The sequence below is a fragment of the Hyaena hyaena genome, unplaced genomic scaffold (genome assembly GCF_003009895.1).
Source record: "Hyaena hyaena isolate Hyena2069 unplaced genomic scaffold, ASM300989v1 scaffold_19, whole genome shotgun sequence".
NCBI classification, from domain to species: domain Eukaryota; kingdom Metazoa; phylum Chordata; class Mammalia; order Carnivora; family Hyaenidae; genus Hyaena; species Hyaena hyaena.
This window is the reverse complement of record NW_024080651.1, coordinates 5,591,871-5,607,355: the sequence shown is the minus strand read 5'-3', so window position 1 is coordinate 5,607,355 and position 15,485 is coordinate 5,591,871. Positions and strand designations below refer to the sequence as shown.

At 39.0% G+C, this 15,485-nt stretch overlaps 1 protein-coding gene across 6 annotated transcripts in view; it reads left to right on the top strand.

Moving 5' to 3' along the window:
• EIF4ENIF1 (eukaryotic translation initiation factor 4E nuclear import factor 1) overlaps positions 1–15,485 on the top strand; it is a 44,233-nt gene that overhangs the window by 18,329 nt on the left and 10,419 nt on the right. For 5 of the 6 annotated variants that reach the window (XM_039225432.1, XM_039225421.1, XM_039225425.1 and 2 more), the window contains exons 5-11: positions 325–611; positions 898–1,099; positions 5,500–5,675; positions 11,038–11,173; positions 11,387–11,566; positions 12,313–12,545; positions 15,144–15,215. In XM_039225432.1, the coding sequence (XP_039081363.1) occupies positions 325–611; positions 898–1,099; positions 5,500–5,675; positions 11,038–11,173; positions 11,387–11,566; positions 12,313–12,545; positions 15,144–15,215 (1,286 nt within the window). The remainder of the gene's footprint in view (positions 1–324; positions 612–897; positions 1,100–5,499; positions 5,676–11,037; positions 11,174–11,386; positions 11,567–12,312; positions 12,546–15,143; positions 15,216–15,485) is intronic. The other variant, XM_039225440.1, reaches the window with a different exon arrangement.

The following is a 15,485-nucleotide window of genomic DNA, read 5'->3' as shown; positions in this document are numbered from 1 at the left end:
GAAACATTTTAACCTTTTTTAAAACACTTTAACTTTTCAGTTATTTCTAATATTGACACCTATAGTTTTTTAATTGACAAGATATTTTCTAATACATAAAAAAGATCTTAGTTAAAGGGATTGTGGAGAGTAATCATGGAAAATCATTATAAAGTACATTTATTGCCCCAAAGAGGAAAAGCAAAAGAATATACATGTTACTCTGTAACTTTCAGTGGTAATTCTTTTCCAATACTCTCACCACCACTGGTCATGGACATCCCAGTGAGAAAGGAAAAATACCCTACTGGTTTGCTTAACTTTCCCATTCCATCATCTTTCCAGATCCACGAGAGCGCGTGAAAGAAGATGACTTAGATGTTATTCTCAGCCCACAGAGACGAAGCTTTGGAGGGGGCTGCCATGTGACAGCCGCTGTTAGTTCCCGGCACTCAGGAAGCCCATTGGAAAAAGACAGTGATGGACTTCGTCTGCTTGGTGGACGAAGGATTGGCAGTGGAAGAATAATCTCTGCTCGGACCTTTGAGAAGGATCACCGACTTAGTGATAAGGACCTGAGGGACTTAAGAGACCGAGATCGAGAGAGGGACTATAAGGACAAGCGATTCAGGGTTTGTCTTCTAGATCCTTTGGCCCCTCATGTGCTTAGGTACTTGAAATGCAATTTGTTTATACCAGGTTATTTTGAGATGCTGGATGAACAGAGCCCATTCTTAAGCCAGATACGAAGAGAGAGAGTGCTGGAGGCGGCGGGGGTGCGAGGGGCCTTCAAGTCTGTAGCCTAGTATCTTCGTTACATTTTTGGGCATTACCTAATTCATCAAGACCTTGACTGAGGTAGAAATGCCTTAAAATAAATAGAACCTTATTTTTTATCTTGATTGTGTACTTTTCCAGAGGGAGTTTGGGGATAGTAAGCGTGTCTTTGGTGAACGAAGAAGGAATGATTCCTATACAGAAGAAGAACCAGAATGGTTCTCAGCTGGACCCACAAGTCAGTCTGAAACCATTGAACTGACTGGCTTTGATGATAAGATACTGGAAGAAGATCACAAGGGGAGAAAAAGAACAAGACGACGGACAGCCTCTGTGAAGGAAGGTCAGCAAAAACTTTGAGGGGGATGCTCACTATTCCAAAATGAGATGTGCTTGTAATTGGCCTAATTGTGCACTTAGGAAACAACTACACTAGTTGCCTAGAAAGTGGCAAGTTTCTAACATTGCAGCCTGATTTTGAAGCTGTAAGTAGTGAAATTGGGAATTGAGCAATTTCTTTTGTACTTCAGAGCCCACCTTCTTCACCATGGTGTTAGACCTTCCTACATCAGTTGTTGTGACTTGGCTTCTCCCACACACGATTAACTATGAGATAAGGTAGCTCCCATTTTAAACTGAAAAGCCACAGCTAATGTGTGAGAGGTGCCTGGTGCAGAGTTGGGGTCCCATTAGTCATTTTCAGGGCAGTAACCTGTCTCTGAGGTAGCCAGGCTAGCTAGCCTGGGTTTGAGTATTGGGGTTGTTGCTTACAAAAAGGATAATCTTGGATAAAATTATTTACAGGTGGGCCTGTTTCTTTATAAGGTGAAGACAGTTCCTACTCTATAACTTTAAGGGTTACTCTTAGCATTAAAGATTGAATGTGAACATCAGAGCTCAGCCTCTTGTGGGTACTTCTTCAGTAAATTCTAGTTCTTTTCAGCCAATAGTTGGAAAACACCTTTTGGCAGATACTAGGCAACAAAAGTAAAAAGCTATTTTAGGGATGCCCGGCTGGTTTAGTTGGTAAAGTGTGCCATTCGTAATCTTAGGGTTGTGAGTTCAGGCCCCATATTGGGTGTAGAGATTACTTTAAAAAAAAAAGAAAGAAAGAAAAACAATTTTAATACATAAATGTTTAATCAGTGCCATCTTAAAATTATGAGGCTAAGATATACTTGTGTCGAAAATGAGCTAGTGGAATTGATTTAAGAGAAAGAAAAGGAGGGAGAAATCACTTACTTTTTTTTGTAATATCTTTAAACTACAGCAGACATTACCATTATCTTTATGCTGTTATACATTGTTCCCTAGAATGATGCATGACATCAGTGGGTAACTTGGAAAACTTTGCTTTTAAATAACCTTTGAGACATGCCTTTGTGTCATTCTCAGGGTAAAGAGCACCAGCCAAGTGGGTCTTTTCACATAATGATAAAGATAAGGCTTCTGATAAAAGAAGCACATGTTTTTCTTAACTGAGATGCAATGTGAATTTCAACTATTCTTGTATCAACAAGTAGATGAGCCAAAAGAAGTGAGAGTGTCACCTCCTTACTTTATAGATACAGAGAGAGATAGGCCTGGAAGAGGGGACAACCCAAGACCCTGTCACCTGGATTTCATGGCAGATCCCCAAGTGGAATCCAGGAGTCCTAGCTCATTCACCCCAGTAGTTAATTTCAGATGATACCTAGGCTGTCCTAGCACTGTATTTAGGATAAACAGGTACCCCATAATTTCACCTTGGCTACAAGAATGAAAGAAGGGGAGGGATGATGAGTGCTTTTTAGTTCATTTTTGTATTTGTATTCTAACTTTCCCTGAGTTTTTTTTTTTTTTGTTTATTTTGAGAGAGCACGTGCATATGCACGTACAAGTGGAGAGAGCAAAAAGAGAGGGGAAGAGAGAATCCCAAGCAGGCTCCATGCTGAGTGCATAGCCCAGCTCACAACTGTGAGTTCATGACCTGAGCTGAAATCAAGAGTCAGACGCTTAACTAACTGAGCCACCCAGCCACCCCTCCCCTGAATTTTTTATGTAGCATTTATCTTTAGGCACATATACTAGTGCTAGGAGTGTAGTAGTTAACAGAACAAATGTGTTCACTGCCTGTATGATTTTTAAGACTGATGTGTATGGAGTACTCACTTTAGGCAGTGCTAGGTGATGTATATATGGTAATATTAGTGAAACAATTTGAATGTGCATTATACCTGTAATCAGAAAGAAATTATGTAGAAGTCAGAAATAGCTAAATTCCTCCATTGATAGAAAAGAAAATTTGGGGGTGCCCGGGTGGCTCAGTCGGTTGAGTGTCCACTTTGGCTCAGGTCATGATCTCATGGTTCTTGGATTTGAGCCCTGCATCAGGCTCTGTGCTGACCAGCTTAGAGCCTGGAACCTGCTTCAGATTCTGTGTCTACCTCTCCTGCTTGTGCTGTCTTGCTCTCTCAAAAATAAAGACTGAAAAGAAAAAAGTTTAAAAAGAAAAGAATTTTTCTTTCTAATGAAAGTACGTGGTCCTTCTGAATGTGATAAAACTTGTCCCTAGTTATCTTTCCTGGGGTCTGCCTTTTTAGTCTATCGTGATAAATGGCCAGTTGTGTTTGTCTACTAGTGCATATCCTATTCATACCCACTCTTGGTTGACAGACCCTGTCTGCTTTCCAGAGACCTTGACACTGGCATAAAATTACATGTGGAACATTCTTGTTACCTGCAAAAGCTATTTATCTGTTAAGAGATTTTCTCATCTCAACACAAAATAAAAGGGATAGGAGAAATAATAAAGTTTCTTTTGTAAATGTATGAACCAAGTACAGACTCCTGTTTCTGGCTTTAATCCTTAAGTTGGAACCCAAAACTACAGGAACATGTGTATCACTTGTCAATCCTGAGGTAGGGCTGGCAGGTTTTGCTAGGTAAAATTGGTAAGGCAGAAGCACTGCTCTAATGGAAAAGGACACAAACTGGACATTGATTAGGCTATTGGGTTGTTAATTCTTCTAGGGATCAGTTTCTTTGTAAAGTGAGGATAATCCCTCCACCAAAGTGGTCATTTTAGTTTAAATGTCAGTTTTTAAGGGATAGTATTTGCTTCTCTTTCCAGTAAGTATGTGCTAACCCACTGGAGAGACTGCTGATTGCTTTATCCATGGCTCACAAACCTTGTCTGTTTCACCGGTTGCCAGAAGGCTCACAGTAGTTAAATGGCAGCCACCTCTGTGGAGAAGCAGTGATGCCTTAATACACAGAGCTTGGTGTAGAAGAGGATTGGTGGCCATCGTAGGGTTAAAGTTTCTGCCACTTGGCTAGTATGGAGACTTTGGGTGTTGGGTAAGCGGGTAAGCAAGCACTTAACCCTTTAGTTATTGAAGTCCCTGCTTTGCTGGCTAGTGTTTGAAGCATTACTGGAATTAAAGCAGCTGATGGCATTTAGAGTCTCTTGGTCTGATTAATAAGACTGAGGTGACTATTGGGGCCTTTTGAGAAGGGATGGGTCCAGGATTTGGCATTCTTTTTTTTTTTTTTTTTTTTTATCGGGAGGACTTCATGTCTGCTGTAGATCTTGAAAGTACAGGCAGTTCTTACACTGGTGCTTTTGCAGCATGGGGCTTTGAGGGTTCTTTTCTTCAAATTAAAAACCTTGAATGTCTAGGGGTGCCTGGGTGGCTCAGTCAGTTAAGCATCCGACTCTTGATTTCGGCTCAGGTCATAATCTCAGGTTGCTGAGATTGAGCTCTACATCGGGCTCTGCACTAGCAGCATGGAGCCTGCTTGGGATTCTCTCCCTTTCCCCCTCTCTGTGCCCCTACCCAACACATGCTCTCTTTCTCAAAATAAACAAACATTTAAAGTTGAATGTCTAGTGTATCTCAGGGTACTTCTTTAAAAGAAAAAAAAATTTATCCTAAGGATTTTGCCTTTTGCCCATATTCCAGCTGAAATGAAGATACCAGATTCCTCAAATGTTAACACTTAGTAGCTTCACTTAGACCCTGCTTTCCCATCCTAATAACAACCACCAAGTAATACTGAGTTTTAAATGTACTGGGCATTTTAGAGTAAGAAAAACCAGATTACATGCCTTCAGGAAGCTCAGTATCACTAGACACATATTATAATACAGTGTGATAAGTACTCTGAGAGACAACACAAGGATTATAGAGAAGGCAGTGATTAATTTTTCTGGGCAGGGTAATAATCGGTAAGCAGGTCAGCCTTCCTAGAAGAGGTACCATTTGAGGTTTGCCTTGAAGGATGAGCTACAACCCAACCAACCTGTAGGCAAATGAAAACTGCCCTTATGCCAGGTTGCACAGAAATACCTAAATTGCCAAACCCTGACTTAAAGCAGTGGTGCAGATTATGTGGGTGAAGGCAGAGCCAAATTAATTTGTTTCTATTTTTAAGCAGCAAGAGGCTTGCAAAAACAATCTTTAAAAAAAAATCCTATTAGAAAAAGAATCTGTTACATTACAGAAAACTTGAAGAATGGGCGGCGGAGGGACCATAATCCTTCCTGCATTGTGTTGATGTTCTGGCTTGTTACTAGAGCTTTTTTCCTAGCTCCCATAGGAAGGGAATGGTTTTACTGTTATAAATGCTATCTTGGGACATGAGGTCTGTCTTTAAAGTTATCTATGGCTCTTTTGCACGTGTGATGATGGCTGAGGCCACAGAATAAGTCTAGAGTGGTTCACTTGATCAAGTCTGTTTTTGTCTTGGTTTTGCTTTCAGGCATAGTCGAGTGCAATGGAGGAGTGGCCGAAGAGGATGAGGTGGAGGTCATCCTGGCACAGGAGCCTGCTGCGGATCAGGAAGTGCCAAGGGACGCCGTCTTGCCTGAGCAGTCCCCGGGAGAATTTGATTTTAATGAGTTCTTTAACCTTGATAAGGTGCCATGCTTGGCTTCGGTGAGTGTAGCAGTACACTTATAAGTGAGATGGAGCAACTATATGGTTAAATTTGACCTGAGTATTTCAGATACCTCTTTTTAAAGTATTGTTTTCCTAGATGTTTTGGGGAATTTGGCTTTTATTCCTAAATATTATTTGAGTTTTTGTGGCTTTGTTTTGGAAGTCTGAGTGGAAATGACCGAGTTGAGAATTCTGTACCCACCCAGAATAGGTGAGCAGATACTACCTCTTTTTCTAGGCTGGTAGCATTGGTCTAAGAAATCTTTAGATGTTAAGAACATTGTCTGCTTTTATTTTTAGGTAGTTAAGTTTTTGTTAAAAAGACCTGCTGTGGAGGTGGATTTTTATAACTGGTGATTAGTATCATGCTGATGTGCATTCCTTGAATAAGGTTGACTTGTTAGGTGGTAACTTTGTGGCATGATACTTCTGAAATTCTTCAGTGAAAAGCAGCTTAGAATACTGTCAGTGTTGCTGTTAAACTGTTGAGGTCCAGTCTTTTTCAACTTTCAAAGTAGACAGTAATCAGTAAGATATCCCAGATCCTCACTTGCTACTGCCTTTTCTCCTATCCCCTTCGGTCATTTAGGAATTACTATAGCCTCAACAAAATGGAGAAAATATAGCACTCTGGCCTATACACACAGAAACAAAGTTGTTTTGTGGTTGTTGAAAGTACATAGAATCATGATGAAATAGAATTTTAAAAAACATTTGCCCAAAAGCATCTGTATGTTCTAGAGGTCCCATTTACAACAGCAAATACATTTGACCTGTCCTTTAAAATTGGTGGTTCATAGATTAAATGACTGTACTTCCTAACTATAATGGGTCCTTCTTTGATTATCACGTGAGCAGAGAGAACTGGGCGTGACAGAACTGGCAATATTGGCTTGTCTCCTTTGTCATTTGCCACCCCACTCCTCAATAGATGGCCACCCAGAATAGGTGAGCAGATACTGCCTAGCATTAATAGGTATGGGGCCGCAGGTGAATTCTAGGGCAGTACTTCTTAAATTCTCTGTGGTGAGGGGCCAGGTTCTATTTCTAGTCCACTAAGGACTAGTACTCGAGTATAAAGTACAGAAGTCACAGCAGTGCCAAATTGCTGCAGTTTTTAAGCATTTACTTTCAGTCTCTAACCTTACCTCCATGTGGCCCAAGAACACACTGTCTAGAGCACTCTTCAGGTAATTGTGTGGTTGGTTCTCACAGTCAACGAGTCAGTAGTAGTCCTTTGGCTCACTGCAAGTAGAAGGGTTGCATTCAGATGTGAGCTTAATTTTCTTGGTGTAAAATTCTTAGCTTTTGAGGGAATATTAGTGACTTTTTTTAATCCCCCTTCACTGTCTTAGATGGAAATCTAAAAAGTTTTCACAGCAAAAGGTCAAAATGTATAGGCCTGTTATGGCTCCACGTGTGAGCACCTGTGAAGCGTAACACGTGTGCCTGCGCAGAGGAAGGATGCAAAACTAAACTTTTAATAGGTAACATGCACAGAGTGTTGACTGTTGTAGGCTTTACATACAATAAACCATTTAATCCTCACACACCCTTAGAAATTAATTACTGCAGTTTCCATTTTATAGGTGAGGAAACAGGCACAGAGGTTTAAATAACTTGCCCAAAGTCACACATATAGTCAGTGGTAGAAACTGAATTTTGATTCATGCAGTTTTAGTTAAGAGTCTTTGTTTTCAGTTCACCATAACTGTATACTGCCTCTAAAGCATTTTGGCCGGCACCCTCAACCAAAATTTGGCTAAAGCTGAGCAGTAGTTGCTGCTAGGCAAGGAGGTCTTCATGTTTCTCATGAAGGCCCCGCCGCTCATTAGGGTGTATATTCTATAAAGAAGTTCACTTAAAGCAAAACTGGGATCAATTAAAAATAAATACTGATCATGCTGTGTAACTCTAATATTTGTTCATTAAATGACCAATTAGGATTTGAGTATCAATTGACAAATGTTATATAAAGTGCTTAAAATAGTACATGGCACTTAGTAAGCTCTACCAGTGTACATACTAATAGATAAAAACAAAATTATACCTATTTTTGTAGGCTATATTTACTGGCATTACAACACATTAGAAGTTGAAAGTCATAGGGGTGCCTGGAAGGCTCAGTCAGTTAAGCATCTAACTTGGGTTCAAGTCATGATCTCGCAGTTCGTGGGTTCAAGGCCCGCATTGGGCTCTGTGCCGACAGCTCAGAGCCTGGAGCCTGCTTTGGATTCTCTGTCTCATTCCCTCTCCTCCTTCCCCGCTTGTACTCTGTCTCTGTCTCTCAAAAATAAATAGACATTAAAAAAAAATTTAAGTTGAAAGTCATAAAAATCTATGCAAACTGAAATTTTGGGTCACATGTGCAAATAATTTCAGTTACATAATTAAAAATAAGTTTATTTTAGATATGATGCACCTGTTACTACAGTACTTGACACATAACAGGTGCCTATATATGTTGAATGAAGAAAAAGGAAATCAAAGTGGAAATCGTAAATGATTTATTAGAGTGATGAACAAGAACCACCACACAGAAAACCTTTAGTGGTGTGATCAGAAGTTTGCTCAGAAGAAAATGTATACCCTTAAGTACATTAATTACAAATCTCCAAAGTCAAACTAGAGTGAAATAAATACAAAAATATAGAAATTTCCATAGAAGTGGCTGGTACTAAAAGAAAGGGATTAATAAATAAAAGCTAGTAATTGTCAAAGAAAATATTTTACAGTATCTGATAATCAGAATAATATGAATCCTAAGATAGGACTTGTCAAATGACCTTTGTTTGAAGGACCAGACTAACAGTCATAAGTTACTTTAAAATGTTATTAAAAATCTAGAAAGAGCAGTTGAAACCTACCAGATTACGTGTGTAAGCTCCTTTCTTGACCAGCTGATGGCTGACAATGTTCACAGAGGATGTCTTAACCAAGAAGTCAGAGCAGTGGGTCCAGCTCTCCATTTCCTATACCAAGGTGCAGGAAATCTAACTGCTGTTAGATCATCCTTGCTTGCTATGTGGTAAAAATGACTGACTAGATGAATCCTCTCAGGATTCCTTTTGGATTTAAAATGCTTTACTTTCTTGAAAGTGGCATTTCCTATAAATGTGTATAAGAGTAACTTAGTGTCAAGGGCACCTGGCTGGCTCAGTCAGTAGAGCACATGACTCTCATCTCAGGGTCCTGAGTTCCAGCCCCACCTTGGGTGTGGAGCTTACTTAATAAATAAAAATTAATTGAATGAATAACTTTGTTTCTACTTTTTATGTTTTAGCTATAATAAAGCAGCTCTAACAGAAACAAAGTTGGTCACTGATCGAAGTATGGAAATGACTTTCTCAACACTTACTGTCGTATATTTTAGAAAATGTCGTTACATTATATTCATGTTCTTTTTCATGTTCCTCCTGTGTGTCTTCTGACTTTTTTCTTCTACACTATGATCAGAGGAAATAAAAGGATTAAAATGCAAAGAGATTTTTGCTATTTGTAAAATATTGCTCTCTTCAACATTATAACATTTTTAGTGGCTACAGCATTTAGTTTTAAAATAATTCCTGTTTATCACTAACGTGATTATATTTTAGATACAATTCTCAATTTTTCACAGTGAAAAAAATTTTAATAATGTTTCTCTTATATTTTAATTATTGCAAAAAACGTACACTTGAAAATTAGCATTAATATCTAAGGTGTGCAAGTCTTACAAGTGAAATGTGATCGAAACTGAATCAGAAAATAGAAGTGCCACAAGTAATAAATGTCATGAGTTAAAATTCTTCATTCTTGTGTTCAAGAAAAGTATTGTGTGGCTTAGTTTGGGTACATTATCAGAAAATTCTTCCAGATGAGAATAAAAGAATGTAACCTGCTGTTGCTTCACTTTGGAAATTGTGGGTTCCAGGCATTAGATGAAACAGTCACTAACTTTGCCATCCATGTACCAGTTTTGGGGAAAACCTATTTTCTCTTTATCATTGGTGTAGAAATGAAAGTTTATGCCTTACTTTCAAGGATGTGCCTCACTTTTTGGATTGACATTTGCTTTACCTTGTCTTTTCTAAATATTGTTAACACTGCATAAAGATCAATTTGAGGGGCGCCTGGGTGGCTTAGTCGGTTAAGCGTCCGACTTTCACTTAGGTCATGATCTCGCGGTTCGTGGGTTCGAGCCCCGCGTTGGGTTCTGTGCTGACTGCCAGCTCAGAGCCTGGAGCCTGTTTCAGTCTTTGACTCCCTCTCTCTCTGACCCTCCCCTGCTCCCGCTGTCTCTCTCTCTCTCCTAGAAATAAGTAAAACATTAAAAAAAAAAAAAAAGATCAATTTGAGTATTTAACTGGATTTATGATAAAGTAGAATTAAAATACTCAGCTTTTAATGTTTGAGTATAGTTTTTAAGAAGGATTGATCACGGAAATTATTATGAAATAGTGTTGAGAAATTATTTCTTCTCATAGTGCATCATGTAATTATTCTTACTAAACTGAAAACTGTTGAGATTGGGTTTAAAAGAAAAACACCTGCAAACTCCCTATTAAATTTGAACAGATAGGGGCACCTGGTTGGCTCAGTCGGTTAAGCTTCCAAATTCAGCTCAGGTCATGATCTCACAGTTTGTGAGTTCAAGCCCTGCGTCAGACTCTGCGCTGGCATCTCAGAGCCTGGAGCCTGCTTTGGATTTTGTCTCTCCCTCTCTCTGCCCCTCCCCTGTCTGTGCTCGCTCTCTCAAAAATAAACATTAAAAAAATAATAAAATTAAACCAATATTAGAGAACAGTTAAAAGTTTTTCACATCTTGACACATAATAAACTTTGACTGCACTTATGATCTCTGTGAGCTCTACTTTTTATCTTTTGGCTTCTAAAATTGTCACTATTGAATTTTATGATGTTTATTACAGCCTTGAGAAAGTTGAAGTTTGAAGCAAGGGCTCTCTCTCATCCTCTCTCTATACGTAACATTTAGTTGAAGGCCACTCATCAGCTTGGCAATGGAATGCTTTACTAGGTGATTTTGATTTTGAAACTATGTCCTCTGAGAACATTAAGTAGTTCATGGAGTTTCTAATGAGGCAAAGGATAGAAATCCAAAACACATTCTGTGGCACAGAGGTTTTTCGTTATATGCTTAGAAAGTACATGGTCAGTAATGCCCATGTTTGGGTTACTCGGAAATGACCTTGGAGGGGAAGAAAAAGATGTTGAAAATCGTAATTTCTGAGAGTGCTTACCTTCAGGTCAGCAGCATCAAAGGAAATTTCAAAGTAAGTGACCTTTTCTTAATATTTGAACCTTGTTGTCCTTTTCACCTAGAAACCATTATCTTAGCTCCTTTTGTCTTTCCCTTTAGATGATAGAAGATGTTTTGGGAGAAGGGTCAGTCTCTGCCAGTCGGTTCAGTAGGTGGTTCTCTAACCCGAGCCGATCAGGAAGCCGATCCAGCAGTCTCGGGTCAACACCACATGAAGAACTGGAGAGACTAGCAGGTAAAATGGCTTCAGATTCTGACCTTGAATGTTGATTGGAGCTTTCTCTGACATAGTTCATTCTGTCTTCATTAGTTAGGGTCCATTAGGGTTAAAGGCTCTCTGGATACTTAAAAAACCACTTCAGTTCGCACCCTTTTAATACTGTTGAAGATCTATTTCTATGCTTAATTGGGACCAATTGATTATGAATGTACTTACTTGCAATATTAGGTCTGGAACAAGCCATCCTCTCTCCTGGACAGAACTCGGGAAATTATTTTGCTCCTATCCCACTGGAAGACCATGCTGAAAATAAAGTGGATATTTTAGAAATGCTACAGAAAGCCAAAGTGGATTTAAAACCTCTTCTTTCCAGTCTTTCTGCAAATAAAGAAAAGCTTAAGGAGAGCTGTAAGTGTTTATTAGAATCTGCTTTAGGTGTTTGAAAAAGTGTGGATCTCAGGCAGTTGGTTCTAACATACTGCTCTTTCATCAAAAGTCAGATAATGGGTTCTATTTAATGTTTTTCAAAAAACTTTTTATCAAACAGTCACACCTCTTTGAGAATCTGGTAGTCAGTGGACTTTCCATCCAAATCCTCCTTATTAGCTGGAGCCTGATCATAACACTTCAGTTAATGTTGTAGTCCTCTTGGGCATAACTTGGCAGCTTCTCACACGTTTGCCCCAGTCTGCCATTTTCTTAGGTTATGCGTCCTCAACATAAAACCTTAATGATAAAATAACCATAGTGAAGGTAGCAATCTTGCTGATAATAGGCTATCTGGGATTCTTGTCCTTGATAACAAGTCTCCAGAAGATTCATTATGAGAGGACCTCCTGCAGGATGCACATTAGGATCTTATCATGTCTTAATGCATAAACACCCCAAGGTTGTGGTTCCCCAGTTTCTAGCATCATAACATTTTAGGTTTATATTTTTGCCATTTCTTACTGAGTACATAGTTATGGCCTTATTGCCACTGTGCAACTGTGATTTTAAGAGTTATCAGTTTGTCTATTTAGGGCATCAGCCTTTTCTGACAACCTCACTTCAACTGTGAAATAAATTTGCACTTTAACCATCATGGTAGCCAAAGAGAATTCCTACCACATACTCCCTTACTTGGCTTAATCTGGATTTTCTCAATGTTTTAGCGCATTCAGGAGTTGTGCTGTCAGTAGAAGAGGTAGAAGCAGGGCTCAAGGGCTTGAAGGTGGACCATCAAGTGAAGAATTCGACTCCCTTCATGGCAGAACACTTAGAGGAGACTCTGAATGCAGTAACCAGCAATCGACAGCTCAAAAAAGATGGAGATATGACTGCATTCAACAAACTAGTGAGCACCATGAAGGCAAGTGGGACTTTGCCTTCTCAGCCCAAAGTCAGCGTAAGTATTTGGCACAAACCCAAGCCTTTTCTCCTTTTTCCTTCTTTCTGTTCCACTTCCCTCTATAATAAATGAACTTTAAAAAAAAAAAAACGGTATTCTGAGTAAGTTGGAAGTTCTTTAATAGTCATTTGGCCCTTGATGCTTTTCTGTGTTAATTGTCACTGTGCTATTTGTTAACTAGATAAAGCAGCTTGTGGTTAATGTATGTTTTATGGTTTATAAAGAAAAAAATTCAGATACAACTTTAAGTCATTGCTTAAAAAAAAAAAGGGTGTAAAAATAGCTTTTTGGATTGTACTCCAGAGAAAGTTTTCTATTTATTCAGCTACTTAAGCCAAAATAACTCACCATATTTTTACAGTAAATCTTTCTTTTTATCTTTTTTAATCACTCCTAGACACCAGGAATTACCTGCTTTCTTGATCGAGCAGTTGGCAGTGCTATGAATGATTTGTAAAGTATCTAAGATGCATTTTTCAAGACCATTGTGTTCTGTTAATTTACTAAATAGAAAAAGCTGTGACATGTAAAAACATTCTGGGGCATGAAATTGGTTATGTAGTAACTGCGTGCCAGCAAATGCAGGGGTATAGTGCATACTGGTCTTTGTCATAACACATTAGTGGTGGCTCTCAGCCATGGCTTGTGTGTCAGTATTGCTGTCCCTTGATGATACAAGGTGATAGGGGAAAAACAGGGCAAACCTGAATAATAAAAACATAAACATAGATTTGCTCTCGTTGCTAAGTTACAGCAAATTTATTAAATTGAGTTTTGCCTCTTGTTTTCTTCTAACCTCATCTTTTCTGGGAACTACAAGTTGATCGTGGTATCAGGAGCTGTTTGATTCATTGTGCCTTGTACCAAGGGAAGGTGCAGTCAACTGTGGGTATTTTCTTTTATCTGACCAGCAGCTGACAGTAGATTCCAACAGAGGTGCATTGTTCCTGGCCTTACTGCCAAGACTGACCTACCACCTCTGGAAGAAAGCATCTTAGGTAGACTCATTTCTTTGTATCTGACCACACCATGCCAATTATAGGGGAATGTTTCTCATAAACTGCTTCAGAGTTAGGTCCATACAAAGAATTGCTAGGTAGAGACTTTCAAATGAAGACCAGATTAAAAGATCACAAACTATCCTTTTCTTGCTCATCTGTGTCTCAGTGATTGGGTGCTTTTAAATAGCTTGGGTCAAATCTTGAAAGTGCCTTCTTTTAGTGTGAATGAGTAAAGAAGTGGGAGCAGGAGGATTCAAAAGTTTACCTGATGCTTTTGAACATTTTGTTTCAGATGTGATGCTAGGGTTTGATATTGACACAGTTGATCCTGCCTTATGAGGATATCTGGTTTGATGTTGGGATTTCAGTGCTCTGAAATAATATCTGGCCAAATAATATCTGAGCCTGGTAAAGGGATAGATGATACAATTCGTGCTGCTACACAAAAAGTAACATAAACTCAACCTAACCTAGGAAAGAAAGCAACAAGGAATGTAGTAAGCACACCAGGTATTGTCGCAAAATATTGCTTGATCTGCCTGTTGTTAATTCATGGTCTATTTTAAAATCAAGTCAGTTACTATGCTGTGTGTTATCTATATACTATGATCTGCGTCCATCTGTCTAGGTTCAACCGTATTGTTTCATCACCAAAATAGGACATGTTGGTTCTATCTAACCTCCATTTCAAATTGAATTGTAGAGCCTCTATCCTCCAAATACAGTGAGTCATGTAGGATAAGGTTGCCCTTTCGATCTCTTATTAAAATCATCTGCAGTCAGCCCCAATTCCAAAACTAACAATAAAGCACTTGGAAGATCTTTGGGCTATTTGTCATACTTGAGGACATTGCTGTTGACCTTGGCAGCTTCATCTAGTGGAAAAGAAACTGTACTAGAGAAAGCACTGCAGGCAAAGCTAAATGGACAAAAGGATGGCCTGAAGTGCAGGAGGTAATGTCAGTTGGATAACTGCTGCTGCATTACAAGCACAAAAAGTGGAGGATCTGAATTTTGCCCTGTATATGAGACCCATTTTGTAACAGCTCATTAAAAATAATAAAGTTTAAATTTCCTGAAATGTGAAACTGTGAAATAGAACAATTTTGGCCAAACTTTCATGTTGTTTACTAGGTTTTTAACTACCATCTGTGGTCTATAAATCTTGTTTTAAAGATAATGGGTAGCAAAGGTTGCCTTGAAAATTAAAATTTATAAATTTATCAAAATTTCTTTCTTGTTGCTTCTTACTAAGTACTCCTCTATTTCACCATTTTCTTTTTCCCTTCTTTGGGTCACAGTGTTAGAGACTGTGAAATGCACTAGGGTTACCACAGAGAGGAAAAGACCATCTGAGGGTCTCTGAGTGGACTTTGCATGTACATGTGCAGATTATTTCCATTTCCAGATCTTTGGGACCTGTGTGATGAACAAATGGAACAAGTTGATCTAACTTAGATTTCTGTGCTTTGGACATCATTCTGCTTTAGCACCAACTCCCTGGGGAGTTTTAAATGCTTTTTTGTGGTCCCCAATTAATCTGTAAGTTAAGTGTGTAAGAAGGTTAAAACCAGTTTTCCTTTGACTTTTTTAGCGAAACCTTGAAAGCCATTTGATGTCCCCTGCTGAGATTCCAGGCCAGCCTGTCCCTAAGAACATCCTGCAGGTACTTCACCATCTTATACCATGGCCTCAGAGTCCTGAACACTAGACCTCTGAACTGGTTTTGTGTAGTGGTCCAACTTTGGGCCTCAGAGAATGATCCATGTGGCCTGGCAGTTGAGGATACAGTGTTACTACCTGGCATAGTTCTGTGTCACTATTAATCTCATTTTGGGGTGGGGAGGTGGCTGGAGATGACAAAGCTCTTGATTTCCAGTTTACAGGTTTGCAATTTCTATAGAAATTTAAAGTATCTAATTTATATTTGCAGCAC